This window comes from Trachypithecus francoisi, unplaced genomic scaffold (assembly GCF_009764315.1).
Source record: "Trachypithecus francoisi isolate TF-2019V2 unplaced genomic scaffold, Tfra_2.0 Lachesis_group5, whole genome shotgun sequence".
In the NCBI taxonomy this organism is placed as follows: Eukaryota; Metazoa; Chordata; class Mammalia; order Primates; family Cercopithecidae; genus Trachypithecus; species Trachypithecus francoisi.
Window position 1 is genome coordinate 77,904,150 of NW_022681470.1, and position 14,562 is coordinate 77,918,711.

Below are 14,562 nucleotides of genomic sequence, written 5' to 3' on the forward strand. Positions count from 1 at the left end.
AGTTCAAAAATGTTACAATCTATTATAAATTTTTCCAAATGTATGTGCTTTTATAGTATTTATGTAATAAGTGATACCCCATTTTTATTGTATATTTTGGGTTCTAGGTGTATCTGCATTTTCCAAAATAAAATGAAAACAAATATCCCAAACTAGTATACCATAAAAAAAAAAGAAAAGAAAGGTTGTGGCAGGTAGGGAAGGAAGAGATATATAATGGGCAGAGTGCATGACTCTTATGATTGTTGGACCTTCCAGTAATATAGAGAAATCTGATTTTTGTTTTAGTCAAATTTTATTTCTTTTTGGAACCTGACAAAACACATCTACAAAGTAACCTATACCTTTGTTAGTCTATCCATCCATTGTAACAGAGTTTGAAATAAAACGTGTACAAAAGCAAGTCCTTTATTGAGTTGCTTCTGTTTACAAAAGGGACATGTAAAATACTGTCTTTGAGTGATTCTGCTTTAGGATTTTGGAAAACCATCTCAAAACATGGAAAATTCACTGTTTTCTATGTAAAATATACGTCAAGAAGAGAATCTAGTTTTAAAACAGCAAAAAGAAGCTTAAAACAGACAAGATATAATGGAGGCTGTAGTTTTTGGTCATGTTTTACTGAGACAGTATTTTGTTGAGGAAGTATTCTACAAGAGAGGACAAAGGAATGAATTAGTAGTCACAGAACCCCTGACAGGCAGTTACTGTAGATATACCTTTGAGCCTAGCATTAACCAACAATACCCTATTAAAATAGAGCTCCTTTGGGTAATCATGTTGGTTTAAGACCAAGATGGATTAGTATTATGCTCTTTAGAGTAGGTCATACTAAGGTACACTTCTAGGATGTTTCTGACTATGAGGAAAAAATGAGTTTAAAATAACCTATGAAAGAAAATGGGTTTTAAATAACCTTTCTTAAGTAGTTGCATATATGCATATAAAGAGAGCTTTCCTTTTATAGTGTTAAAATTTAGTCTTATATAGATGTAATTCAGAATGCATTGAAGTACTATACTGGGCTTCTAAATTTGATATTACATTTAGAAATGAGAGACGAGATGTAAATTTGGAAGCTAAAACACTTTTAACAAATATTTTTATTTTATATAGACTTTTTACATTGTTGTTTTTATTATTTTCCTCTTAGGCTGAAAACCTTCTCCTTGATGGTGATATGAATATTAAAATTGCTGACTTTGGTTTTAGTAACGAATTTACAGTTGGGAACAAATTGGACACATTTTGTGGAAGCCCACCCTATGCTGCTCCCGAGCTTTTCCAAGGAAAGAAGTATGACGGGCCTGAAGTGGATGTGTGGAGTCTGGGCGTCATTCTCTATACATTAGTCAGTGGCTCCTTGCCTTTCGATGGCCAGAATTTAAAGGTATCAGCTAAATTTTATATTAATGTTTTATCCCCAAGTATGATTATTTCAAAAACCAGTTACAAGTGCTTTCTTTCACTTTTATTAAGGAACTGCGAGAGCGAGTTTTACGAGGGAAGTACCGTATTCCCTTCTACATGTCCACAGACTGTGAAAATCTTCTGAAGAAATTATTAGTCCTGAATCCAATAAAGAGAGGTAGCTTGGAAGTAAGTAAACTTTTATATTCCAAATTTAAATTTTAACAATTAAAATATTCCAGAAACTGAAGAGCATTTTTCTCCAATGTTTTCTTAGGAAAACTGACAAATTATCTAATCTGCCTTTTGTTTAGAGGTAGGGAAAATGACATGACTTTTTTTCACGATTTTTTCCACTTTCAAAAGTTGCCACAGTAGCTTTCTCTAAAAACTATTATTTCCTCTTTGTTCTGTAGTGCCGTGTTAAATTAAAACAACACAAAAATAGAGGTTAAATTCACTTTTAGTTAGAGAAGGAGGAAAACGTAGCCTCTGTCAGAAATTGCTTTGTCGAAAACAGAAACTTTGTTTTTAGTAAGTTCTCAATAAATATTTCAAGGATAAAAGAAAATAGTGAAAATTCTAATCTAGTGAATATTTCACAGCTATATCTGACATTGGTATCTGGCATTTAAAAATGCAATAGAAACCACTCAACTTTAGTAAAGAAAACTTACAAATATTTAAGTAGAACATATTGGAAACAGGCATTTCATTTCTTAAAACACTGTTGTGTTGCCTACATACATTCCATATGTGAGGTTATTTATAATAATAGACACTATTATAAATGGACTAAGTATGTTACAGGCAAGCAAGTTCACATAACCAAAATGTCTAGTATTTTTTTTCTTCTGGCGCTGCAGTTAGAATAATTTATTTCTTAAGTATTTTGCCCATCTGTTTTTAAGAATGATATTTTAGCCTTTACTAAGATAATTTCAGAGATTCAGCATGCGTTGTTCACTAGTACTTTCTGTCTTCTTTTATTCACCTTAATAGAAAGGTAGAGAATTCAGAGAATTAACCTCATATAAACTATACATTTTTAGTGTAGCAATGGGGCTTTCTGGCACGGACTTCATGCTGCTTAGGAGGCAGCCTTATAGTGAGCCATCCCTGTGTACAGAGCTCTCAGGTTAGTGTGGGCTTTGTAATTTTATTTCCACAAATATTTTTCAGTAGAAGATACAGCATGTTTTGATGGAAGTTAAGGGATGGTGACTTCCACTGGGAAGTTATTTTAAATGCTTTGTTTCAGTTCATCAATGATCAGGATTTTTTTACTGAATTATTTGTTTAAATGGTATTAGTTATATCTTACAAATTTTGTGGGCTTTTCCCCCCTTTTGTGGGTAAAAAAATTATGATAGTAATGCTTTAATAGAGAACATGTACTATATAATGCCCACTTTTATGTCACTTATTTTGAAAGCTTTCCATCATTAGGTGAAATATTTAAAAAGCTAAAATTCTTGACTCTCATATCATTTCTAAAATAATGAACTTTAGAGAACATGTCTTGTAATCCTGCTTTGTGACTTTTGTCGTAAGAACCCCGCTTTACCTGAGTGTCACTTAATAAAATGCCCAGAATTGAAGCAACAGCATAGCTAATGAGCAGAGCAAAAAGAATATACAAAAATTATTTTGGGGGAATAGATATTACAGATCTCTATGGACAGTAGATAAGATGTGCTGATGCCTTAAAGATGATTAATTTATAGTAGCCAAACACATTAGTCTTTTATCATTAGTATTAAAATGTTGAGGATTAAAATATGAGAGTGCTTTGAGTTGAATTTAAAAGCCAAATTTTTATTAGTGAAATATTTGATCATCAGAAGCTCATTCCAACATATTTCAGTATAGTCTGCAACTTTCTGTTCCAGCTTACCAAAACAAAGTTTTTCAGCTATGAAAACATGAGTTCCCACTGGAAATATTATCATAATATTATAGATATTACTATACAAAGGCTGATTTGCTTCACAGTTCCCAAAAATGACTTTCCAGGGAAACTTGACACCATTTTTTTAAATAGAAATATTTCTTATACCAAACCTTAAGAAACTCTCCTAGAAATATTGGTGACTTCAAAAATTGTTAGTCTTCACTTTTATTTTTCCAACCAATTTTATTAGCATTACAGTAAAAAATCTGTAAAGTTTTTTAAAGCCATTTTCAAAATACTCATCTTTATTATGTAAACATAACATTTTATGTGTTAGTAATGTTTTATACCATGTTCCATTTTTTTTTTAACCTTAGAAGCTTTGGATATGCGTTCTTGCTTTGTCATAAGAATGCACTCCTTCCTTTTTAATAGCTATGTTATTCTCCTTGGGTAACATATCATAATTTATTTAACTATTCCATGTTTATTGCACATCTGAGTTGTTTCCATTGTTTTTGATAAAAGCAATGTGGTATACTTTTTTCCCCTTTGGGATATATGCTTAGATAAATTCTTCAGAGTGGAATTACTGGGCCAAAGGGTGCAAGTGATTGGATAGCTCTTTTATCATTGCCAAAAGATGTGTGTGACCCAAGGCTTTTGAATGTACCTATTCTCCATAGCTTGGTTCAATATTGGATATAAATTCTAGTATTTGATGCCTTGCTTTAATTTGTATTTCTTTTATTAGCAATAAAATGGAACATTTTTAATGAATAGTTTGTGCTTCTTCATGTATAAGCTCTCAGTGTCTTTTAACTACTTGTCTTAAGGAGTCTGGTTAAGAAGCCTCATAGATTTGTGCCAACTTTGTATATTTTAATATAAAATATTTTTCTGGTAATTTCCACATTTTGAAAAAGTGGAACATCATGAATGTTTTTTCAGTGTACTTTAGTCTCATGAATTATTGATTAGAGTATCCTCTATACTTTCTTCACTATATATTTTGCTAATATTGAAATTTGATTTAGAGAATCTTACATGGTTGTTTATCATTTCAAACTTATTTAACTTACCTTTCTGTTGCTACCAGACATAACTGTGTATTTTATTAAAATGTTTCTTAAAGACTCCTAAGTTAAATGCCTTATTTATCATCTGTGAAAATAAAAATTAATGAAATTAGTTTCACATTCTACTAGCCTATAGTTTGTTCCTAGGCATAAGCAAACAGTTATATAATTTTTTCAAGTTATATATGTGAATGTTGTCAGCTCTTTCTAATTGTACTAGTCTGGAACTTCCATGTGTGATACTGTCCTCTGATAATGAGGACATTATGATTTTAAAAGGATTTGTGCTTTATATTGTACACTATTAATATTGGTATGTCTAGATTTTTTTATTAGAAAGAAACTGAAAAACTTTTCTGCTTTTCCTGTTATGTACATGTTCATTCATTTTTCCAGTCTTTAACCAAGATGGACTGTATTACCTTTCAAAATAATGCAAAATTTGAGCCTGAAGCAAATCTCCTCTTATTGCCCTCTCTTTGTCATCATTGGTCCTCCAAAAAAGTGTTTATTTTGACTTTTAATACTTAATTTTTCAGCTATTACTAAAATAATCTTTACAGTCTTGTTTATGTCTGCCACGTGACAGTAAAGCAAAAAAATCAATTAATTCATAATTTTTTAAATGAAAGATTTCTGTGTACAAATTCAGAAGCATATAGTATGTTTTACAAAGGTTGAAACAATTTAAGTAAAATTATTTCTGTCTGGCCATTCTAAATTCCCTATTTTTAAAATGTGCACCTAAGGCCATGCTTGATGGCTCATGACTGTAATCCAGATACTTTGGGAGGCCAAGGCGGGCAGATCACCTAAGTCCAGGAGATCGAGACCAGCCTAGGCAACATGGAAAAACCCTGTCTCTACATTAGCTGGGCGTGGTGTCACACATCTGTAGTCCTAGCTACTTGGGAGGCTGAAGCAAGAGGATTGCTTGAGCCCAGGTGGTTGAGGATGCAATAAGCCATGATTGCGCCACTGGACTGCAGCCGGGATGACAGAACAAGACCCTGTCTCCAAAGAAAATAAGATAAAATAAAATAAATGTGCACCTAAGTATAGAGTGTATATTTCCCATAGCTAGTTTAATTCATCTGAATCAATTGTTTTGTTAATATAACTCTCAGGCAGTCATTTATGTTCATTGGCACTGATGGCTAGGGTAAACTTTGTTTTGTTAATTTTGGAAGTTTTTTTGTCCTCTAGTTTTTCATGAGATATATGAAATGAAATTGGAGTGGATGAGTTTATTCAACTAATTTCTATGTCTAGTGCAGTTTGTTGGCCTAGGTCTTTATACCATGCCTGAAACCACCCAGACTAGGGTTACGTGAGCTCTCTCCTATCATGCAGTACCTCAGTTTTCTGGGAACGTTTCTCCCTAGACTTTTAATGTCAATTCTTTTGGTTACCATGAAAGAATTTTACATAGGCATGAGGTTCACACAACTAAGGGCAGGTAGTCCATGTCTCTCTTCCCTTTCATGTATCCATTCTTTGTTGCTTTCTATGCTTTATTTTTGGAAAAAGACCCTCAGATTTTGAATTAACAGAGTTAAACCCCACATCTTCCCTTTCTTAAGGAGATCTTCTTTCCAACCTTTATTTTCTGCTCTGAGATTACTTTTATTCTGCTTTGAAATACAACGGTTGTTGTGAGACAAACTGCTAAGCAGACTCTTGGTGATTCCCAGTGACTAGAATAATAATAATAAAGGGAAACAAAACTGTTGATTCTCTCATTGCTGCCCAGTTCTCTTTCCTTATCACTGCATTTTCTACTTTTCCTGACTCAGCCTAGCCTCAAATGTAGTTTTATGTGAGAATTAGCAGTCAGTCCTTCTGTGTCCACCTATTGTTTTTTTTCCCGTGCTAATTATAAAATGTAGTATAAAATGTATTCTTTCATTGTGTACGATTCATGTGCTTAGTAAAAGAAGGGTGCCTCCTCACTGTTCCTCACATCCTTCTGCCATGACTTTGCACCATTCCAAATACTGCTTATATTTCAAATCAGTTTACATCCTGTCCCCTTATGGTTCCTTCCCTGAAAATCCCAGCCCACACTTCGAGTTGTTCTTTTGGTCTTTATTAAAACTCACTGCTAATAGCACAACTTTAAATAGTTAATTCTACTGTGTATTCAAATAGTTTTGGCTGATGCCTGTAATCCCAGCACTTTGTGAGGCCCAGGCGGGCGGATCACCTGAGGTCAGGAGTTTGAGACCAGCCTGGCCAACATGATGAAACCCCGTCTCTACTAAAAATACAAAATTTAGCTGGCCATGGTGGCAAGCACCTGTAATCCCAGCTACTCGGGACGCTGAGGCAGGAGAATCGCTTAAACCCGGGAAGTGGAGGTTGCAGTGAGCTGATATCGCCCCACTGCACTCCAGCCTGGGCAACAGAATGAGATTCCATCTCAAAAACAAACAAACAAAAAATAGGCCGGCTGCAGTGGCTCACGCCTGTAATCCCAGCACTTTGGGAGGCCCAGGTGGGTGGATCACCTGAGGTCAGGAATTTGAGACCAGCCTGGCCAACATGATGAAACCCCATCTCTACTAAAAATAGAAAATTTAGCTGGCTATGGTGGCGAGCGCCTGTAATCCCAGCTACTCGGGAGGCTGAGGCACAAGAATCACTTGAACCCAGGAAGTGGAGGTTGCAGTGAGCTGAGATCACACCACAGCACACCAGCCTGGGCAACAGAATGAGATTCCATCTCAAAAACAAAAAAAATAGGCCAGGTGCGGTGGCTCACACCTGTAATCCCAGCACTTTGAGAGGCCCAGGTGGGCAGATCACCTGAGGTCGGGAGTTCAAGAGCAGCCTGACCAACATGGAGAAACCCCGTCTCTACTAAAGATACAAAATCAGCCAGGCATGGTGCCCATGCCTGTAATCCCAGCTACTCGGGAGGCTGAGGCGGGAGAATTACTTGAACCTGGGAGGCGGAGGTAGCAGTGAGCCGAGATTGTTCCACTGCACTCCAGCCTGGGTAACAGAGCAAAACTCTGTCTCAAAAAAAAAAAAAAAATTAAAAAAAAAATTTAGATTTCATAAGTAAATCTCATTTCCCCAAATAACAAACAAATCACTTTTAAGGGTTTGATCCTTGTATATATTTATTCTGACAGGAACATGTGGATATGAAATGAGCACCAAATAAATACAATTTAGCTGAGAAACATCGGAAAATTATCTTCATTTTCCTTCTAATTGCTTATCTCTCAGCTATCAAATCTGCTATTGCTCCTATATTTCTTGCTTAATTTATAGAAACCCTATTCTGCCAGGCACCTGATTTAAAATTGTCAGAACCCTCTTGTATTCCATCAATTCCCTCAGAACCAAAATGAATCTTTTCATCAAGTGCAATAGATTATACTTCTGGTTTCTTTCTTCCATTTCCTCATGTCTAGTTCAGTCCTCTGTTCTCTTTCCTGGACATTATAACAACTTCATAAGGTGTCTTCTTGTTGCTAATCTCTGGATTCTGTCTTACCCAGGGATCTTGTAGCAACATTATTTTAAAACACTACCTTGTTCAAAAACAGGCATCTGTAGTGAGAAAAAACAGCACATAAGGCACAGCCTTTGTCCTCAGACTTTAAATAACGTGAAGATAAACCTATACACAACTAACTGTAATCAAAGGTAGAGTTTAATAACAGTAACACTAGGATATAAGCAGAGTTCTATGGGAACATAGGAGAAGGACAGATAAGTGATTAAGATGAGGTTTTATTCATTCAGTTTACAAATATGTACTGACCATTTAGTGCTGGGTACTTTTAGGTGTTGGATATGCAATATTGAACAAACCAGACGTGGATCATTCTTTGATTGGGTTTATGGTCTAGTAGTGGAGATACATGATTAACAGGTAAACCAAAATATTACATAACAACAACCTTCGTTCAATTGTAGGCAAAGATCGGGGTGCCATGAAAGAGAGTAACAGAAAGGGCCCAGACTTTATGTGGTCATTTTGAAATAAAAAGGAACTTAGGTGGGAAGATAGGGGAAAACATTCTAGGCAAATATCCTTGTCTTATTCCCCTGAGAAAATACAAACCAAAAGTCATGAGTACTCCGCTTCCCATTCCCATACCTTAAACATTACTGTTGAGACCAACTGATGAGAGGGATGGGAGGCAAGCAAGATGACGCAGACACAGGGCACCAGGAGGAAAGTCCGTTACTACTACGACGGGGATGTTGGAAATTACTCTTATAGACAAGGCCATCCAATGAAGCCTCACCAAATCTGCATGACTTACAATTTGCTGCCCAACTATGGTCTCCACTGAAAAATAGAAATCTCTCACCCTCACAAGCCCAGTACTGAGGAGATGACCAAGTACCACAGGGATGACTACATTAAATTCTTGCGCTCCATCCATTCAGATTACATGTTCGAGCTCAGCAAGCAGATGCAGATTCAACATTGGCAAGGACTGTTCAGTATTTGATGGCCTGTTTAAGTTCTTACAGTTGTCTGCTGGTGGCTCCGTGGCAAGTGCTGTGAAACTTAAGAAGCAGCAGATAGACATTGCTGTGAACTGGGCTAGGGGCCTGCACCATGCAAAGAAGACTGAGGCATCTGGCTTCTATTACATCAATGACATTGTCTTGGCCATACTGGAACTGCTGAAGTATCACCAGAGGGTGCTATATATTGACTTTGATATTCACCATGGTGATGGGATGGAAGAGGCCTTCTATACCACAGACTGGGTCATGACTGTGTCTTCTAAGTATGGAGAGAACTTTTCAGGAACTAGGGATCTACAGGATATTGGGGCTGGCAAAGGCAAGTATTATGCTGGTAACTACCTGTTCTGAGATGGGATTGATGACAAGTCCTATGAGACCATTTCAAGCCGGTTGCGTTCAGAGTAATGGAGATGTTCCAGCCTAGTGCAGTGCTCTTACAGTGTGGCTCACATTCCTTATCTGGGGACTGGTTAGGTTTCTTCCATCTGATCATCAAAGCACATGCCGGCCTGTCGTGGTGGCTCATGCCTGTTCTCAGCACTTTGGGAGGCCGAGGCGGGAGGATCACTTGAGGTCAGGAGTTTGAGACCAGCCTGGCCAACATGGTGAAACCCCGCATCTACTAAAAATACAAAAATTAGTCAGGCATGGTGGTGCACTTCTGTAATCCCAGCTATTCCGAAGGCTGAGTCATGAGAATCACTTGCACCCTAGAGGCGGAGGTTGCAGTGAGCCAAGATTGCGCCAGGGCACTCCAGCATGGGGAACTGAGTGAGACTCCATCTCAAAAAAAAGTGGCGGGGGGTCCATGCCAAGTGTGTGGGATTTGTCAAGAGCTTTAACCTGCCTATACTGATGCTGGGAGGAGGTGGTTCATCATTTGTAATGTTGCCTAGTGCTGGACATATGAGACAGGTGTAGCCCTGGATACAGAGATCCCTAATGAGCTTCCATACAGCGACTACTTGGAATAGTTTGGACCAGATTTCAAGTTTCACATCAGTCCTTTCAGTATGACTAACCAGAACATGAATAGTACTTGGAGAAGATAAACAGCGACTCTTTGAGAACCTCAGAATGCTGCCCCATACACCTGGGTCCAAATGCAGGTGATTCCACAGGATCCGTCCCTGAGGAGAGTGGCGATGAGAGTGAAGAAGACCCTGACAAATGCATCTCGATCTGTTCCTCTGACAAATGAATTGCCTGTGAGGAAGAGTTCTCCGACTCTGATGAGATGGGAGAGGGTGGCCACAAGAACTCTTCCAACTTAAAAAAAGCCAAGAGAGTCAAAACAGGATGGAAAAGACAAAGACCTAGATGAGAAGAACAAAGTCACAGAAGAGGAGAAAACCAAGGAGGAGAAGCCAGAAGCCAAAGGGGTCAAGGAGAAGGTCAGGTTGGCCTGAAAAGACCACTCCAGCTCTGGCTTCTTGCCAACACCTTTCTGCACCAACACCTCAGATTTTATACTTCTATTTCTCTGTATGTTTATAGGAAAGTTTATTAAATATAAATCCCAGAGACTAGACAGAAACCAAGTCCCTGAGCCGAGGGCAGCTATGCTGGGTGAACTCTTCTAGGAGCTGCCTTGCCACCCATCCTTCCATCCTTCCCCAGTTCTTAACTTTGAGCCATAAAGAGTACCAGGTCTGGGTGAAAGGGATACTTTTATGCAGCCATAAGACAAAATCCTGAAATGCCAAATGCCTGCTTAGTAGCTTTGGAAAGGTGCCCTTACTGAACATTCTGGAAGGGATGGCCAGATCTTCAAGGGTCTCCTGTTCTTTTCAGGCTCCTAATGTAACATCAGCCATTTTTAGATTGGCTCTGTTCTCATACCTTCCCAGTGGCTTCAAGTGAGCCAAGAAACTGATACTGTGTGCCCTTTGTCTTCCCCTAATTCTGCAGGTGGAGGTTGGTGGTCTAGTTTCCTTTTTGAGATACTGTTTTCATTTTTGAGACTCCTTGTAATAAAATGGTACATTGCTATACAAAAAAATTAGATTAACTGTTTAGACCCCATGTCTCCCCACTGCCTGTCATAGTGGAAAGATGTCTTTTCTCTTGTTGAAAACTTCACTCATCTGTTTGCTGGATTTGGTTATCTGCCTTCCTTTTCAGTATCTCACCCCTTCAAAAAGGCTCTCTCTTCTGTAACCAACTGAACCTTGTCTCTACTGACTCCTTTTCCTCAGCTTTTATACATACTTGAATCTCCTCCACTAAAAAAGGCATCCTTCAACCCGGCAGTCCCCTTTCAGTGCTGCCATCTTGCTCCTCCTTTGTAGTGAGCCCTTTTGAAGAGTATCTACATTTAAACTGTCACCTGTTCCTCACCAATCCATTTACCTTCTGGTTCCTAATGCCACCATTCCACTGAAACTTCCCCCAGCAAAGTCCCCCCATCTCTATTGCTAAACACAAGGGGTTACTTATTTAGGTATCACCTTCTTTGACCATTTGGCCATATTTGACAGGACAGCACTTTCTCCTCTTCAAAGAACTCTTTCGTTGCCTTCCGTGTCATGCTCTGCGGGTTTTTCTTTTTGGATTTCTTTTCTTTCTAACCTTTAAGTACTAGTGTTCTTTGAGGCTGTACTCTGAGCCCTCTTCTATTTATTCTTAACACTATTCATTCTTCCTGGAGAATCCCACCCACCCCGCAGCTTTTATACAGCATCCTCTGTAGGCTAAGGATTCCTGAGTCTCAGTCCCTAGCCCAGATTTCTCTTGAGCCTCAGAATAAAGTATCAGAGTAATTACAGTACATGTTTATTGAGATATCCCATAGTGCCTCAAACTCAGCTTGTCTAAAACTGAGCTCCATCTTTCTCCATCCATTCTTCCCTCTGTGCTTTTGATATCTCAGTGAATGATACCAACCTCTCAATTCAGTTCTCTGAATAAGAAATTTGGGCACTGTCTTCAATTTCTTCTTTTTTTTTTTTTTTTTTTTTTTTTTATTATACTTTAAGTTCTAGGGTACATGTGCATGACGTTTATATCATGTATAACTCCCCCATGCAATCCCTCCCTCCTCCCCCCTCCCCATGATAGGCCCCAGTGTGTGATGTTCCCCTTCCCGAGTCCAAGTGATCTCATTGTTCAGTTCCCACCTATGAGTGAGAACATGCGGTGTTTGGTTTTCTCTTCTTGTGATAGTTTGCTAAGAATGATGGTTTCCAGCTGCATCCATGTCCCTACAAAGGATGCAAACTCATCCTTTTTGATGGCTGCATAGTATTCCATGGTGTATATGTGCCACATTTTCTTAATCCAGTCTGTCACAGATGGACATTTGGGTTGATTCCAAGTCTTTGCTATTGTGAATAGTGCCGCAATAAACATACGTGTGCATGTGTCTTTGTAGTAGAGTAATTTATAATCCTTTGGGTATATACCCAGTAGTGGGATGGCTGGGTCATATGGTACATCTAGTTCTAGATCCTTGAGGAAACGCCATACTGTTTTCCATAATGGTTGAACTAGTTTACAATCCCACCAACAGTGTAAAAGTGTTCCTATTTCTCCACATCCTCTCCAACACCTGTTGTTTCCTGACTTCTTAATGATTGCCATTCTAACTGGTGTGAGATGGTATCTCATTGTAGTTTTGATTTGCATTTCTCTGATGGCGAGTGATGACGAGCATTTTTCATGTGTCTGTTGGCTGTATGGATGTCTTCTTTTGAGAAATGTCTGTTCATATCCTTTCCCCACTTTTTGATGGGGTTGTTTGTTTTTTTTCTTGTATATTTGTTTGAGTTCTTTGTAGATTCTGGATATTAGCCCTTTGTCAGATGAGTAGGTTGCAAAAATTTTTTCCCATTCTGTAGGTTGCCTGTTCACTCTGATGGTAGTTTCTTTAGCTGTGCAAAAGCTCTTTAGTTTAATTAGATCCCATGTGTCAATTTTTGCTTTTGCTGCCGTTGCTTTTGGTGTTTTAGACATGAAGTCCTTGCCCATGCCTATGTCCTGAATGGTACTACCTAGATTTTCTTCTAGGGTTTTTATGGTATTAGGTCTAACATTTAAGTCTCTAATCCATCTTGAATTAATTTTCGTATAAGGGTAAGGAAAGGATCCAGTTTCAGCTTTCTACTTATGGCTAGCCAATTTTCCCAGCACCATTTATTAAATAGGGAATCCTTTCCCCATTTCTTGTTTCTCTCAGGTTTGTCAAAGATCAGATGGCTGTAGATGTGTGGTATTATTTCTGAGGACTCTGTTCTGTTCCATTGGTCTATATCTCTGTTGTGGTACCAGTACCATGCTGTTTTGGTTACTGTAGCCTTGTAGTATAGTTTGAAGTCAGGTAGCGTGACGCCTCCAGCTTTGTCCTTTTGACTTAGGATTGTCTTGGCAATGCGGGCTCTTTTTTGGTTCCATATGAACTTTAAAGCAGTTTTTTCCAATTCTGTGAAGAAAGTCATTGGTAGCTTGATGGGGATGGCATTGAATCTATAAATAACCTTGGGCAGTATGGCCATTTTCACGATATTGATTCTTCCTATCCATGAGCATGGTATGTTCTTCCATTTGTTTGTGTCCTCTTTGATTTCACTGAGCAGTGGTTTGTAGTTCTCCTTGAAGAGGTCCTTTACATCCCTTGTAAGCTGGATTCCTAGGTATTTTATTCTCTTTGAAGCAATTGTGAATGGAAGTTCATTCCTGATTTGGCTCTCTGCTTGTCTGTTACTGGTGTATAAGAATGCTTGTGATTTTTGCACATTAATTTTGTATCCTGAGACTTTGCTGAAGTTGCTTATCAGCTTAAGGAGATTTTGGGCTGAGACAATGGGGTTTTCTAAATATACAATCATGTCATCTGCAAACAGGGACAATTTGACTTCTTCTTTTCCTAACTGGATACCCTTGATTTCTTTCTCTTGCCTGATTGCCCTAGCCAGAACTTCCAACACTATGTTGAATAGGAGTGGTGAGAGAGGGCATCCCTGTCTTGTGCCAGTTTTCAAAGGGAATTTTTCCAGTTTTTGCCCATTCAGTATGATATTAGCTGTGGGTTTGTCATAAATAGCTCTTATTATTTTGAGGTACGTTCCATCAATACCAAATTTATTGAGCGTTTTTAGCATGAAGGGCTGTTGAATTTTGTCAAAAGCCTTTTCTGCATCTATTGAGATAATTATGTGGTTCTTGTCTTTGGTTCTGTTTATATGCTGGATTACGTTTATTGATTTGCGAATGTTGAACCAGCCTTGCATCCCAGGGATGAAGCCCACTTGATCATGGTGGATAAGCTTTTTGATGTGCTGCTGAATCCGGTTTGCCAGTATTTTATTGAGGATTTTTGCATCGATGTTCATCAGGGATATTGGTCTAAAATTCTCTTTTTTTGTTGTGTCTCTGCCAGGCTTTGGTATCAGGATGATGTTGGCCTCATAAAAAGAGTTAGGGAGGATTCCCTCTTTTTCTATTGATTGGAAAAGTTTCAGAAGGAATGGTACCAGCTCCTCCTTGTACCTCTGGTAGAATTCAGCTGTGAATCCATCTGGTCCTGGACTTTTTTTGGTGGGTAGGCTATTAATTGTTGCCTCAATTTCAGAGCCTGCTATTGGTCTATTCAGGGATTCAACTTCTTCCTGGTTTAGTCTTGGGAGAGTGTAAGTGTCCAGGAAATTATCCATTTCTTCTAGATTTTCTAGTTGATTT

At 38.2% G+C, this 14,562-nt stretch overlaps 1 protein-coding gene and 1 pseudogene across 4 annotated transcripts in view; both read left to right on the top strand.

Moving 5' to 3' along the window:
• MARK1 (microtubule affinity regulating kinase 1) overlaps nucleotides 1–14,562 on the top strand; it is a 149,331-nt gene that overhangs the window by 95,308 nt on the left and 39,461 nt on the right. For all 4 annotated transcript variants that reach the window (XM_033196858.1, XM_033196857.1, XM_033196860.1 and 1 more), the window contains exons 8-9: nucleotides 1,154–1,390; nucleotides 1,480–1,599. In XM_033196858.1, coding sequence (XP_033052749.1) covers nucleotides 1,154–1,390; nucleotides 1,480–1,599 — 357 coding nt within the window. The remainder of the gene's footprint in view (nucleotides 1–1,153; nucleotides 1,391–1,479; nucleotides 1,600–14,562) is intronic.
• LOC117074909 lies at nucleotides 8,553–10,295 on the top strand (annotated as a pseudogene).